This window comes from Hemitrygon akajei, unplaced genomic scaffold, assembly GCF_048418815.1.
Source record: "Hemitrygon akajei unplaced genomic scaffold, sHemAka1.3 Scf000228, whole genome shotgun sequence".
NCBI lineage: Eukaryota > Metazoa > Chordata > Chondrichthyes > Myliobatiformes > Dasyatidae > Hemitrygon > Hemitrygon akajei.
The window spans coordinates 222-14,752 of record NW_027332110.1 but is presented as its reverse complement, the minus strand read 5'-3'; the positions used below and the strand labels follow the sequence as shown (position 1 = coordinate 14,752).

At 51.8% G+C, this 14,531-nt stretch overlaps 1 protein-coding gene and 3 long non-coding RNA genes across 6 annotated transcripts in view; 1 reads left to right on the top strand and 3 right to left on the bottom strand.

The window, feature by feature from the left end:
- The window catches only part of unc93b1 (unc-93 homolog B1, TLR signaling regulator), a 61,125-nt gene extending 48,769 nt beyond the window's left edge, over positions 1-12,356 (top strand). The window contains exons 7-8 of one of the 2 annotated variants that reach the window (XM_073038908.1): positions 4,992-5,085; positions 12,049-12,356. In XM_073038908.1, the coding sequence (XP_072895009.1) occupies positions 4,992-5,085; positions 12,049-12,245 (291 nt within the window). In that variant the 3' untranslated portion in view covers positions 12,246-12,356. The remainder of the gene's footprint in view (positions 1-4,991; positions 5,086-12,048) is intronic. The other variant, XM_073038909.1, reaches the window with a different exon arrangement.
- On the bottom strand, positions 446-1,649 carry LOC140724455 (uncharacterized). 2 transcript variants are annotated; one of them, XR_012098138.1, is made up of 6 exons: positions 1,588-1,649; positions 1,424-1,505; positions 1,178-1,259; positions 932-1,013; positions 686-767; positions 446-521 (listed from the first exon to the last, which is right to left on the bottom strand). It is a non-coding gene; the product is annotated as an uncharacterized lncRNA (long non-coding RNA). The 2 variants fall into 2 exon arrangements; XR_012098137.1 differs by lacking the exon at positions 1,588-1,649 and having other exon boundaries at positions 1,424-1,558.
- Positions 1,952-2,489, bottom strand: LOC140724457 (uncharacterized). Its single transcript, XR_012098140.1, has 3 exons — positions 2,408-2,489; positions 2,080-2,161; positions 1,952-1,997 (listed from the first exon to the last, which is right to left on the bottom strand). It is a non-coding gene; the product is annotated as an uncharacterized lncRNA (long non-coding RNA).
- LOC140724456 (uncharacterized) lies at positions 3,182-3,719 on the bottom strand. Its single transcript, XR_012098139.1, has 3 exons — positions 3,638-3,719; positions 3,310-3,391; positions 3,182-3,227 (listed from the first exon to the last, which is right to left on the bottom strand). It is a non-coding gene; the product is annotated as an uncharacterized lncRNA (long non-coding RNA).
- Positions 12,357-14,531: the final 2,175 nt, after the last annotated feature.

Here is a 14,531-nt window from a genome sequence, read left to right as displayed (position 1 = left end):
CTACAACACTCCCCAGGGTCCCCGTCTACCTGTGACTCCACTTTCAGAGAACTGTGTCCCTCTACCCCGAGGTCCCTCTGATCTACAACACTCCCCAGGGTCCCCGTCTACCTGTGACTCCACTTTCAGAGAACTGTGTCCCTGTACCCCGAGGTCCCTCTGATCTACAACACTCCCCAGGGTCCCCGTCTACCTGTGACTCCACTTTCAGAGAACTGTGTCCCTGTACCCCGAGGTCCCTCTGATCTACAACACTCCCCAGGGTCCCCGTCTACCTGTGACTCCAGTTTCAGAGAACTGTGTCCCTGTACCCCGAGGTCCCTCTGATCTACAACACCCCCCATGGTTCCCGTCTACCTGTGACTCCAGTTTCAGAGAACTGTGTCCCTGTACCCCGAGGTCCCTCTGATCTACAACACCCCCCATGGTTCCCGTCTACCTGTGACTCCAGTTTCAGAGAACTGTGTCCCTCTACCCCGAGGTCCCTCTGATCTACAACACTCCCCAGGGTCCCCGTCTACCTGTGACTCCACTTTCAGAGAACTGTGTCCCTGTACCCTGAGGTCCCTCTGATCTACAACACCCCCCATGGTTCCCGTCTACCTGTGACTCCACTTTCAGAGAACTGTGTCCCTGTACCCCGAGGTCCCTCTGATCTACAACACCCCCCATGGTTCCCGTCTACCTGTGACTCCACTTTCAGAGAACTGTGTCCCTCTACCCCGAGGTCCCTCTGATCTACAACACTCCCCAGGGTCCCCGTCTACCTGTGACTCCACTTTCAGAGAACTGTGTCCCTGTACCCTGAGGTCCCTCTGATCTACAACACCCCCCATGGTTCCCGTCTACCTGTGACTCCACTTTCAGAGAACTGTGTCCCTGTACCCCGAGGTCCCTCTGATCTACAACACCCCCCATGGTTCCCGTCTACCTGTGACTCCACTTTCAGAGAACTGTGTCCCTCTACCCCGAGGTCCCTCTGATCTACAACACTCCCCAGGGTCCCCGTCTACCTGTGACTCCACTTTCAGAGAACTGTGTCCCTGTACCCTGAGGTCCCTCTGATCTACAACACCCCCCATGGTTCCCGTCTACCTGTGACTCCACTTTCAGAGAACTGTGTCCCTGTACCCCGAGGTCCCTCTGATCTACAACACCCCCCATGGTTCCCGTCTACCTGTGACTCCACTTTCAGAGAACTGTGTCCCTCTACCCCGAGGTCCCTCTGATCTACAACACTCCCCAGGGTCCCCGTCTACCTGTGACTCCACTTTCAGAGAACTGTGTCCCTGTACCCTGAGGTCCCTCTGATCTACAACACCCCCCATGGTTCCCGTCTACCTGTGACTCCACTTTCAGAGAACTGTGTCCCTGTACCCCGAGGTCCCTCTGATCTACAACACCCCCCATGGTTCCCGTCTACCTGTGACTCCACTTTCAGAGAACTGTGTCCCTCTACCCCGAGGTCCCTCTGATCTACAACACTCCCCAGGGTCCCCGTCTACCTGTGACTCCACTTTCAGAGAACTGTGTCCCTGTACCCCGAGGTCCCTCTGATCTACAACACCCCCCATGGTTCCCGTCTACCTGTGACTCCACTTTCAGAGAACTGTGTCCCTCTACCCCGAGGTCCCTCTGATCTACAACACCCCCCATGGTTCCCGTCTACCTGTGACTCCACTTTCAGAGAACTGTGTCCCTCTACCCCGAGGTCCCTCTGATCTACAACACCCCCCATGGTTCCCGTCTACCTGTGACTCCACTTTCAGAGAACTGTGTCCCTCTACCCCGAGGTCCCTCTGATCTACAACACCCCCCATGGTTCCCGTCTACCTGTGACTCCACTTTCAGAGAACTGTGTCCCTGTACCCCGAGGTCCCTCTGATCTACAACACTCCCCAGGGTCCCCGTCTACCTGTGACTCCAGTTTCAGAGAACTGTGTCCCTGTACCCCGAGGTCCCTCTGATCTACAACACTCCCCAGGGTCCCCGTCTACCTGAGACTCCACTTTCAGAGAACTGTGTCCCTGTACCCCGAGATCCCTCTGATCTACAACACTCCCCAGGATCCCCGTCTACCTGTGACTCCACTTTCAGAGAACTGTGTCCCTGTACCCCGAGGTCCCTCTGATCTACAACACTCCCCAGGGTCCCCGTCTACCTGTGACTCCAGTTTCAGAGAACTGTGTCCCTCTACCCCGAGGTCCCTCTGATCTACAACACCCCCCATGGTTCCCGTCTACCTGTGACTCCACTTTCAGAGAACTGTGTCCCTCTACCCCGAGGTCCCTCTGATCTACAACACCCCCCATGGTTCCCGTCTACCTGTGACTCCACTTTCAGAGAACTGTGTCCCTCTACCCCGAGGTCCCTCTGATCTACAACACCCCCCATGGTTCCCGTCTACCTGTGACTCCACTTTCAGAGAACTGTGTCCCTGTACCCCGAGGTCCCTCTGATCTACAACACTCCCCAGGGTCCCCGTCTACCTGTGACTCCAGTTTCAGAGAACTGTGTCCCTGTACCCCGAGGTCCCTCTGATCTACAACACTCCCCAGGGTCCCCGTCTACCTGAGACTCCACTTTCAGAGAACTGTGTCCCTGTACCCCGAGATCCCTCTGATCTACAACACTCCCCAGGATCCCCGTCTACCTGTGACTCCACTTTCAGAGAACTGTGTCCCTGTACCCCGAGGTCCCTCTGATCTACAACACTCCCCAGGGTCCCCGTCTACCTGTGACTCCAGTTTCAGAGAACTGTGTCCCCGTACCCCGAGGTCCCTCTGATCTACAACACTCCCCAGGGTCCCCGTCTACCTGTGACTCCAGTTTCAGAGAACTGTGTCCCTCTACCCCGAGGTCCCTCTGATCAACAACACTCCCCAGGGTCCCCGTCTACCTGTGACTCCACTTTCAGAGAACTGTGTCCCTGTACCCCGAGGTCCCTCTGATCAACAACACTCCCCAGGGTCCCCGTCTACCTGTGACTCCACTTTCAGAGAACTGTGTCCCTGTACCCCGAGGTCCCTCTGATCTACAACACCCCCCATGGTTCCCGTCTACCTGTGACTCCACTTTCAGAGAACTGTGTCCCTGTACCCCGAGGTCCCTCTGATCTACAACACTCCCCAGGGTCCCCGTCTACCTGTGACTCCAGTTTCAGAGAACTGTGTCCCTGTACCCCGAGGTCCCTCTGATCTACAACACTCCCCAGGGTCCCCGTCTACCTGAGACTCCACTTTCAGAGAACTGTGTCCCTGTACCCCGAGATCCCTCTGATCTACAACACTCCCCAGGATCCCCGTCTACCTGTGACTCCACTTTCAGAGAACTGTGTCCCTGTACCCCGAGGTCCCTCTGATCTACAACACTCCCCAGGGTCCCCGTCTACCTGTGACTCCAGTTTCAGAGAACTGTGTCCCTCTACCCCGAGGTCCCTCTGATCTACAACACCCCCCATGGTTCCCGTCTACCTGTGACTCCACTTTCAGAGAACTGTGTCCCTCTACCCCGAGGTCCCTCTGATCTACAACACCCCCCATGGTTCCCGTCTACCTGTGACTCCACTTTCAGAGAACTGTGTCCCTCTACCCCGAGGTCCCTCTGATCTACAACACCCCCCATGGTTCCCGTCTACCTGTGACTCCACTTTCAGAGAACTGTGTCCCTGTACCCCGAGGTCCCTCTGATCTACAACACTCCCCAGGGTCCCCGTCTACCTGTGACTCCAGTTTCAGAGAACTGTGTCCCTGTACCCCGAGGTCCCTCTGATCTACAACACTCCCCAGGGTCCCCGTCTACCTGAGACTCCACTTTCAGAGAACTGTGTCCCTGTACCCCGAGATCCCTCTGATCTACAACACTCCCCAGGATCCCCGTCTACCTGTGACTCCACTTTCAGAGAACTGTGTCCCTGTACCCCGAGGTCCCTCTGATCTACAACACTCCCCAGGGTCCCCGTCTACCTGTGACTCCAGTTTCAGAGAACTGTGTCCCCGTACCCCGAGGTCCCTCTGATCTACAACACTCCCCAGGGTCCCCGTCTACCTGTGACTCCAGTTTCAGAGAACTGTGTCCCTCTACCCCGAGGTCCCTCTGATCAACAACACTCCCCAGGGTCCCCGTCTACCTGTGACTCCACTTTCAGAGAACTGTGTCCCTGTACCCCGAGGTCCCTCTGATCAACAACACTCCCCAGGGTCCCCGTCTACCTGTGACTCCACTTTCAGAGAACTGTGTCCCTGTACACCGATGTCCCTCTGATCGACAACACTGCCCATGGTCCCCGTCTACCTGTGACTCCACTTTCAGAGAACTGTGTCCCTCTACCCCGAGGTCCCTCTTGTTGGGCTTGAAATTCTGCCCTGTGTTCGTTTAGGAAGAGAGACAACCAACACCGGAATATTACAAAACTTGGGTTTATTGCAGAATCCGTAACTGGCACAGCGAATCGACGGAGTCGCTGGAGAAGGCGCGTTCCGACTTCCCCTTACAATCTGCTCTTATTTATATCCCTTTTCCCCCCAGCACAACCCCCCGCTACACATATTTGGTAAGGCCGAACTTTGTTGTACATTTTAGGTAATATCGGGCACTTGTGTCCATCTTATTGGCCCGATGCCATTCACTCACGAGTTACCTGTTTCTTTTGTTTACTGAATCGCGTGACACTGGTAGTTTCGGTGTAGCGGGGTCCCCAGTTTCGCTTCCCCCCTCCCTTGCATTCCGGTCTCCTAATATTACGTGAGCCACTCCTGACCTGTAATGGCAGTCTTGAATTAACCCTAACATTAACCCTAACACTCTGATCTACAACACTCCTCAGGGTCCCCATCTACCTGTGACTCCTGTTTCAGAGGACTGTGTCCCTGTATCTTAAGTTGTTCTCTCACATCTCCTCGTATTCCAACTCTTCCTCATACTGTCACTGCTCCTCGTTCCCTTGCCTCTGGCCCCTGCACGCCTCTCTCACACTCCGTTCTTTGTTTCAGATGAGCTTCATCTTTGCGGAGGTGCCAACGGCGGCCTTCCTGGATAACTACCTCTGCGTAGCTGATCACACCCTCTTCAACGTGAAACACTGTGGTGAGTTAAACATCGAACATAGAAAGCTGGCATCCCATAAACTTTCTTAACTACCCTATCTACCTGTCAGGCAACTTTCTGGGATCTGTGGACATGTACCCCCAGATCCCTCTGCTCCTCCACACTAACAAGTATCCTGCCGTTTACTTTGTACTCTGCCTTGGAGTTTGTCCTTCCGAAGTGTACCACTTCACTCTTCTCCGGGTTGAACATCTGCCACTTCTCAGCCCACTTCTGCATCCTATCAATGTCTCTCTGCAATCTTCGACAATCCTCTACACTATCTACAACACCACCAACCTTTGTGTCGTCTGCAAACTTGCCAACCCACCCTTCTACCCCCGCAGCCAGGTCGTTAATAAATATCACAAAAAGTAGAGGTCCCAGAACAGATCCTTGTGGGACACCACTAGTCACAACCCTCCAATCTGAATGTACTCCCTCCACCATGACCCTCTGCCTTCTGCAGGCAAGTTTATTCTGAATCCACCTGGCCAAACTTCCCTGGATCCCATGCCTTCTGACTTTCTGAATAAGCCTACCGTGTGGAACCTTGTCAGATGCCTTACTAAAATCCATGTAGATCACATCCACTGCACTACCCTCATCTCTATGCCTGGTCACCTCCTCAAAGAACTCTATCAGGCTTGTTAGACACGATCTGCCCTTCACAAAGCCATGCTGACTGTCCCTGATCAGACCATGATTCTCTAGGTGAGAGTAAGCGTTCGGCACGGACTAGAAGGGCCGAGATGGCCTGTTTCCGTGCTGTAATTGTTATATGGTTAAATGCCCATAGATCCTGTCTCTAAGAATCTTTTCCAACAGCTTTCCCACCACTGACGTAAGGCTCACTGGTCTATAATCACCCGGACTATCCCTACTACCTTTTTTGAACAAGGGGACAACATTCACCTCCCTCCAATACTCCGGTACCATTCCCATGGACAACGAGGACATAAAGATCCTAGCCAGAGGTTCAGCAATCTCTTCCCTTGCCTCGTGGAGCAGCCTGGGGAATATTCCATCAGGCCCCGGGGACTTATCAGTCCTAATGTATTTTAACAACTCCAACACCTCCTCTCCCTTAATATCAACATGCTCCAGAACATCAACCTCACTCATATTGTCCTCACTGTCATCAAGTTCCCTCTCAGTGGTGAATACCGAAGAGAAGTATTCATTGAGAACCTCGCTCACTTCCACAGCCTCCAGGCATATGTTCCCACCTTTATTTCTAATCGGTCCTACCTTCAATCCTGTCATCCTTTTGTTCTTCACATAACTGAAGAATGCCTTGGGGTTTTCCTTTACCCTACTCACCAAGGGCTTCTCATTTTCCCTTCTTGCTCTTCTCAGCCCCTTCTTAAGCTGCTTTCTTGCTTCCCTATATTCCTCAATAGACCCATCTGATCCTTGCTTCCTAAACCTCATGTATGCTGCCTTCTTCCACCTGACTAGATTTTCCACTTCACTTGTCATCCATAGTTCCTTCACCCTACCATTCTTTATCTTCCTCACCGGGACAAATTTATCCCTAGCATCCTGCAAAAGATCCTTAAACATCGACCACATGTTCATAGTACATTTCCCTGCAAAAACATCATCCCAATTCACACCCGCAAGTTCTAGCCTTATAGCCTCATAATTTGCCCTTCCCCAATTAAAAATTTTCCTGTCCTCTCTGATTCTATCCTTTTCCATGATAATGCTAAAGGCCAGGGAGCAGTGATCACTGTCCCCCAGATGCTCACCCACTGAGAGATCTGTGACCTGACCCGGTTCGTTACCTAATACTAGATCTAGTATGGCATTCCCCCTAGTCAGCCTGTCAACATACTGTGACAGGAATCCATCCTGGACACACTTAACAAACTCTGCCCCATCTAAACCCTTGGAACTAATCAGGTGCCAATCAATATTAGGGAAGTTAAAGTCACCCATGATAACAACCCTGTTATTTTTGCACCTTTCCAAAATCTGCCTCCCAATCTGCTCCTGGGTATCCCTGCTGTTACCAGGGGGCCTATAGAATACCCCCAGTAGAGTAACTGCTCCCTTCCTGTTCCTGACTTCCACCCATACTGACTCAAAAGAGGATCCTGTTACATTATCCACCCTTTCTGCAGCTGTAATAGTATCCCTGACCAGTAATGTCACCCATCCTCCCCTTCCACCCCCCCTATCCCTTTTAAAGCACTGAAATCCAGGAATATTGAGAATCCATTCCTGCCCTGGTGCCAGCCAAGTCTCCGTAATGGCCACTACATCATAATTCCATGTATGTATCCAAGCTCTCAGTTCATCACCTTTGTTCCTGATGCTTCATGCATTGAAGTACACACACTTTAGCCCTTCTACCTTACTACCTTTATACCCTTTATTCGGCTTCTCTTTCCTCAAAGCCTCTCTATGTGTCAGATCTGGCTTTACTCCATGCACTTCTTTCACTGCTCTATCGCTCCGGGTCCCATCCCCCTTGCAAATTAGTTTTAAACCCTCTAGTTCTTGCTAACGGGACTGGGGGTGGGCGGGGGGGAAGTCGTTCAACCATAATTCCATCAGTTATAGGAGCAGAATGAGGCCATTTGGCCCATTGAGTCTGCTCCGCCATTTCATGCCAACAGTCTCCCCGGCTCGCTGCACGCCTTGACCAATCAGCCCTTGTAATATTGACCGGTGAGGCACAGAGAATCTGTGTTTACTGACCGTTAACGTGGGTTCACACTCGAACCTGACCCTCCATGGAGAGGAAAGGTATTACCCAGGGAAGGAGTCTACGCTGGCCTGGCATTCCTCGTGCTCCCGATCTCCACGTTGCTCCTTATCCGCGATGGCTGGTCTCTGGCTGCTGGAGTTATCGCCCCTGAGTCGTATACACGGTTCCTCATCAAATGCACCATTGGATCTCCACCCCACTGGCTCAAGTCACCTGGTCATTGTAGAGGGCTACAGCCAACATTACTTCACCCCAGCCTTGTGTATTTGTGTCTGTACAACCTGACCGGCCCAAACCAGTTAAATGAGGCAGCCCAGACAGTCTGATGAGATAAAAGTGCAAAATGCTGGCAGAACTCAGCAGGCCAGACAGCATCTATGGGAGGAGGTAGTGACGACGTTTCGGGCTGAAACCCTTCATCAGGAGTGAAGTAACATGGGATGGTCGGGGGGGGGGGGGGGGTGGGGTAAGAAGTGGGGGGAGGGATGAAGTTGAGAGCTGGGAAGTGATAGGCTGGAGGGAAATGGGCTAGGGGGAAGGTGGAGAATTATGGAAAATAAAAGAGAAAGAACGGTAGGGCTGGGGGGAGATTATAGTGAGGGGGGAAAAGAGAGAGAAAGAGAAACAGACTAAAATTATAGATAGGGATGGGGTAAGGGGGGGGGCAGGGGTATCAACGGAGGTCTGTGAGTTGGATGTTCATGCGGCAGGTAGGAGGCTACCTAGGCAGGAGATAAGGTATTGCTCCATCGACCTGCGTGTGGCCTCATCTTGACGGTAGAGGAGGACATGGACAGACATGTTGGAGTGGGAGTGGTCTGTGGAATTGAAGTGTGTGGCCACAGGGAGATCCCGCCATCGCTGGAGGACTGAGCACTCTATCTGTGTCCTCAAGTCCTAGACTCCCCCACTACAGGAAACATCCTCTCCACATCCACTCTATCTGTATCCTCTGGTCCGAGACTCCCCCACTACAGGAAACATCCTCTCCACACCCACTCTATCTGTGTCCTCTGGTCCTAGACTCCCCCACTATAGGAAACATCCTCTCCACATCCACTCTATCTGTGTCCTCTGGTCCTAGACTCCCCCACTATAGGAAACATCCTCTCCACATCAACTCTATCTGTGTCCTCTGGTCTAGACTCGCCCACTATAGGAAACATCCTCTCCACATCCACTCTATCTGTGTCCTCTGGTCCTAGACTCCCCCACTACAGGAAACATCCTCTCCACTGCCACTCTATCTGTGTCCTCTGTCCTAGACTCCCCCACTGTAGGAAACATCCTCTCCACATCCACTCTATCTGTGTCCTCTGGTCCTAGACTCCCCCACTATAGGAAATATCCTCTCCACATCCACTCTATCTGTGTCCTCTGGTCCTAGACTCCCCACTACAGGAAACATCCTCTCCACATCCACTCTATCTGTGTCCTCTGGTCCTAGACTCCCCCACTATAGGAAACATCCTCTCCACTCAACTCTATCTGTGTCCTCTGGTCCTAGACTCGCCCACTATAGGAAACATCCTCTCCACATCCACTCTATCTGTGTCCTCTGGTCCTAGACTCCCCACTACAGGAAACATCCTCTCCACATCCACTCTATCTGTGTCTCTGGTCCTAGACTCCCCCACTGTAGGAAACATCCTCTCCACATCCACTCTATCTGTGTCCTCTGGTCCTAGACTCCCCCACTATAGGAAATATCCTCTCCACATCCACTCTATCTGTGTCCTTGGTCCTAGACTCCCCCACTATAGGAAACATCCTCTCCACACCACTCTATCTGGGTCCTCTGGTCCTAGGACTCCCCCACTATAGGAAACATCCTCTCCACATCAACTCTATCTGTGTCCTCTGTTCCTAGACTCGCCCACTATAGGAAACATCCTCTCCACATCCACTCTATCTGTGTCCCTCTGGTCCTAGACTCCCCCCACTACAGGAAACATCCTCTCCACATCCACTCTATCTGTGTCCTCTGGTCCTAGACTCCCCCACTGTAGGAAACATCCTCTCCACATCCACTCTATCTGTGTCCTCTGGTCCTAGACTCCCCACTACAGGAAACATCCTCTCCACATCCACTCTATCTGTGTCCTCTTGTCCGAGACTCCCCCACTATAGGAAAACTCCTCTCCACATCCACTCTATCTGTGTCCTCTGGTCCTAGACTCCCCCACTACAGGAAACATCCTCTCCACATCCACTCAATGCTGTCCTCTGGTCCTAGACTCCCCCACTATAGCAAACACCCTCTCCACATCCACTCTAACTGTGACCTCTGGTCCTAGACTCCCCACTATAGGAAACATCCTCTCCACATCCACTCTATCTGTGTCCTCTGGTCCTAGACACCCCCACTATAGGAAACATCCTCTCCACATCCACTCTATCTGTGTCCTCTGGTCCTAGACTCCCCCCACTATAGGAAACAATTCTCTCCACATCCACTCTATCTGTGTCTCTGGTCCTAGACTCCCCCACTATAGGAAACATCCTCTCCACATCCACTCTATCTGTGTCCTCTGGTCCTAGAGCTCCCCCACTATAGGAAACATCCTCTCCACATCCACTCTATCTGTGTCCTCTGGTCCTAGACTCCCCCACTACAGGAAACATCCTCTCCACATCCACTCTATCTGTGTCCTCTGGTCCTAGACTCCCCCACTGTAGGAAACATCCTCTCCACATCCACTCTATCTGTGTCCTCTGGTCCTAGACTCCCCACTACAGGAAACATCCTCTCCACATCCACTCTATCTGTGTCCTCTTGTCCGAGACTCCCCCACTATAGGAAACATCCTCTCCACATCCACTCTATCTGTGTCCTCTGGTCCTAGGACTCCCCCACTACAGGAAACATCCTCTCCACATCCACTCAATCTGTGACCTCTGGTCCTAGACTCCCCCACTATAGCAAACACCCTCTCCACATCCACTCTAACTGTGACCTCTGGTCCTAGACTCCCCCACTATAGGAAACATCCTCTCCACATCCACTCTATCTGTGTCCTCTGGTCCTAGACACCCCCACTATAGGAAACATCCTCTCCACATCCACTCTATCTGTGTCCTCTGGTCCTAGACTCCCCCACTATAGGAAACATTCTCTCCACTTCCACTCTATCTGTGTCCTCTGGTCCTAGACTCCCCCACTATAGGAAACATCCTCTCCACATCCACTCTATCTGTGTCCTCTGGTCCTAGACTCCCCCACTATAGGGAAACATCCTCTCACATCCACTCTATCTGTGTCCTCTGGTCCTAGACTCCCCCACTACAGGAAACATCCTCTCCACATCCACTCAATCTGTGTCCTCTGGTCCTAGACTCCCCCACTATAGCAAACACCCTCTCCACATCCACTCTAACTGTGACCTCTGGTCCTAGACTCCCCCACTATAGGAAACATCCTCTCCACATCCACTCTATCTGTGTCCTCTGGTCCTAGACACCCCCCACTATAGGAAACATCCTCTCCACATCCACTCTATCTGTGTCCTCTGGTCCTAGACTCCCCCACTATAGGAAACTTTCTCTCCACAATCCACTCTATCTGTGTCCTCTGGTCCTAGACTCCCCCACTACAGGAAACATCCTCTCCACATCCACTCTATCTGTGTCCTCTAGTCCTAGACTCCCCCACTATAGGAAACATCCTCACACTCCACTCTATCTGTGTCCCTCTGGTCCTAGACTCCCCCCACTATAGGAAACATCCTCTCCACATCCACTCTATCTGTGTCCTCTGGTCCTAGACTCCCTCACTGTAGGAAACATCCTCTCCACATCCCACTCTATCGAGGCCTTTTACCATTCGACAGGTTTCAATGAGGGACCCCCCCCCCCCCATTATTCTGAATTCCAGTGAGTAGAGTCCCCAGAGCCATCGAACGCTCCTCACATGACAAGTCTTTCAATCCTGGAATCATTCCCGTGAACCTCCTTTGAACTCTCTCCAATGGTAGCAGATCCTTTCTTAGATTGGGGGCCCAGATCTGCTGGTACACTCCAAGTGAGGCTTTGCTCTCATTCAGACACAGGGTGGAGGGGAAGGTTTGATTTTCACATCTAGATAGGTCCATGGAACGTGTGTGGTCCAGTGCAGGTCGATTGGGCTAGGGGGGAATAATGGTTCAGATGGGCTGAATGGCTCTGTGACGTGGAGAGATCAGTGTGACACACAGTACCCACTCACGATCCTCATGTTTCTCCCCCCCCCCCCCCCCCCCCCCCAGGCACAGACGCCAAGGGTACAATCGAGGGCCTGAATCGAACCGTCCTCCGAAAGCTTCCTCAGAGCATCAATCTGATCAAGATGGAGAGTGTGTTAATGGGGGTGGCCTTCCTCTCCATGCTAATGGTAAAGCTCGCCTCTCTCTCTCTGTCCATTCCTGTCCCTCTCTCTGTACAAGTGTCGTTTAAATGTCGTTGATGTACCTGCCTCGACCACTTCCTCCGGCAGCTCCTTCCACAGACTGACCACCCGTTTCCCTCTCAACCTTTCCTATCCGTGTCCCTGTCCGAGTGTCATTAATGTACCTGCCTCGACCACTTCCTCCGGCAGCTCCTTCCACAGAACGGACCACCCGTATCCCTCTAAACCTTTCCTATCCGTGTCCCTGTCCGAGTGTCATTAACGTACCTGCCTCGACCACTTCCTCCGGCAGCTCCTTCCACAGACGGACCACCCGTATCCCTCTAACCTTTCCTATCCGTGTCCCTGTCCGAGTGTCATTAACGTACCTGCCTCGACCCACTTCCTCCGGCAGCTCCTTCCACAGACGGACCACCCGTATCCCTCTAAACTTTCCTATACGTGTCCCTGTCCGAGTGTCGTTAATGTACCTGCCCTCGACCACTTCCTCCGGCAGCTCATTCCACAGACGGACCATCCTCTGACTGTGTTTGGTTGCTTTTAATCAACAAGACATCAAGTTGAAAAGTCAGAAAGCTGTGTTATAACTTTATAAACCTGGTCAGGTCACATCTGGAGTACCGCACACAGTTCTGGTCGTCCCACTGCGGGAAGGAGTTTGAGGGTTTGGAGAGGGGGCAGAAGATAGATAGATAGATAGATAGATACTTTATTCATCCCCATGGGGAAATTCAACTTTTTTTCCAATGTCCCATACACTTGTTGTAGCAAAACTAATTACATACAATACTTAACTCAGTAAAAATATGATATGCATCTAATCACTATCTCAAAAAGCATTAATAATAGCTTTAAAAAGTTCTTAAGTCCTGGCGGTAGAATTGTAAAGCCTAATGGCATTGGGGAGTATTGACCTCTTCATCCTGTCTGAGGAGCATTGCATCGATAGTAACCTGTCACTGAAACTGCTTCTCTGTCTCTGGATGGTGCTATGTAGAGGATGTTCAGAGTTATCCATAATTGACCGTAGCCTACTCAGCGCCCTTCGCTCAGCTACCGATGTTAAACTCTCCAGTACTTTGCCCACGACAGAGCCCGCCTTCCTTACCAGCTTATTAAGACGTGAGGCGTCCCTCTTCTTAATGCTTCCTCCCCAACACGCCACCACAAAGAAGAGGGGCGCTCTCCACAACTGACCTATAGAACATCTTCAGCATCTCACTACAGACATTGAATGATGCCAACCTTCTTAGGAAGTACATTCGACTCTGTGCCTTCCTGCACAAGGCATCTGTGTTGGCAGTCCAGTCAAGCTTCTCGTCTAACTGTACTCCCAGATACTTGTAGGTCTTAAACTGCTCCACACATCTCCATTAATGATCACTGGCTCCATATGAGGCCTAGATCTCCTAAAGTCCACCACCATCTCCTTGGTCTTCGGTGATATTGAGACGCAGGTAGTTTGAGTTGCACCATATCACAAAGTCCTGTATCAGTTTCCTATACTCCTCCTCTCCTGTCCCATTCCTGACACACCCCCACTATGGCCGTGTCATCAGCGAACTTCTGCAGTGGGTGTTGCCCGGTTTAGGGGGCATGTGCTCTCACGAGAGGCTGGACACTCTTGGGTTGTTTTCTCCGGAGTGAGGGGAGATCTGAGAGAGGTTTACAGGATTATGAGAGGCATAGATAGAGTGGACAGAGAGTATCTGTTTCCCAGGGTTGAAATGCCGAATACCAGAGTGGGGTTTGAGGTAATTTCAGTGGAGATGTGAGGGATGAGTTCTCTTTTAACACAGGGAGTGTTGGTTGCCTGGAGTGTGCTGCCTGGGGTGGTAACGGAGGCAGGAACATTAGTGACCTTCTTCGAGATGTTTAGAGGGGTAGATGAACGTGCGGGAATGGAAGGATATGCACATTGTGTCGCTGAAGTTTGCAGACTGACAATTGGTCAGGCACAAAGTTGTAAGCTGAAGGGACAGTCTGTTCCATTGGCTGTGGAAAGGTTGCCCCTCAGGTCCCCCTATTAAATCTCTTTCCCCCTCTCACCTGAACCTGTGCCCTCTTGTTCTTGTCTCTCCGACCCTGGGAAGAAGAAGTCGTCACATTTCATCTAGTGGTCCTTGGCCCATTTCGTCAGCGGATCGAGATCCGAGGGTAACCTTGGAGAACGTAACTTCCACCCGCCACACTCCCCGAGATTACGAACCTGTGAGCTTGGAGGACTTGGGATGACTTGTACCACAGCTTATCCTTCAGGGCCTGCCGATCGAGGCTCTTGAACTTGCAGTAATTCTGTCGTGTCTTAATTACCCCGTCTATACCCTGCATAGTTCTGGTAAT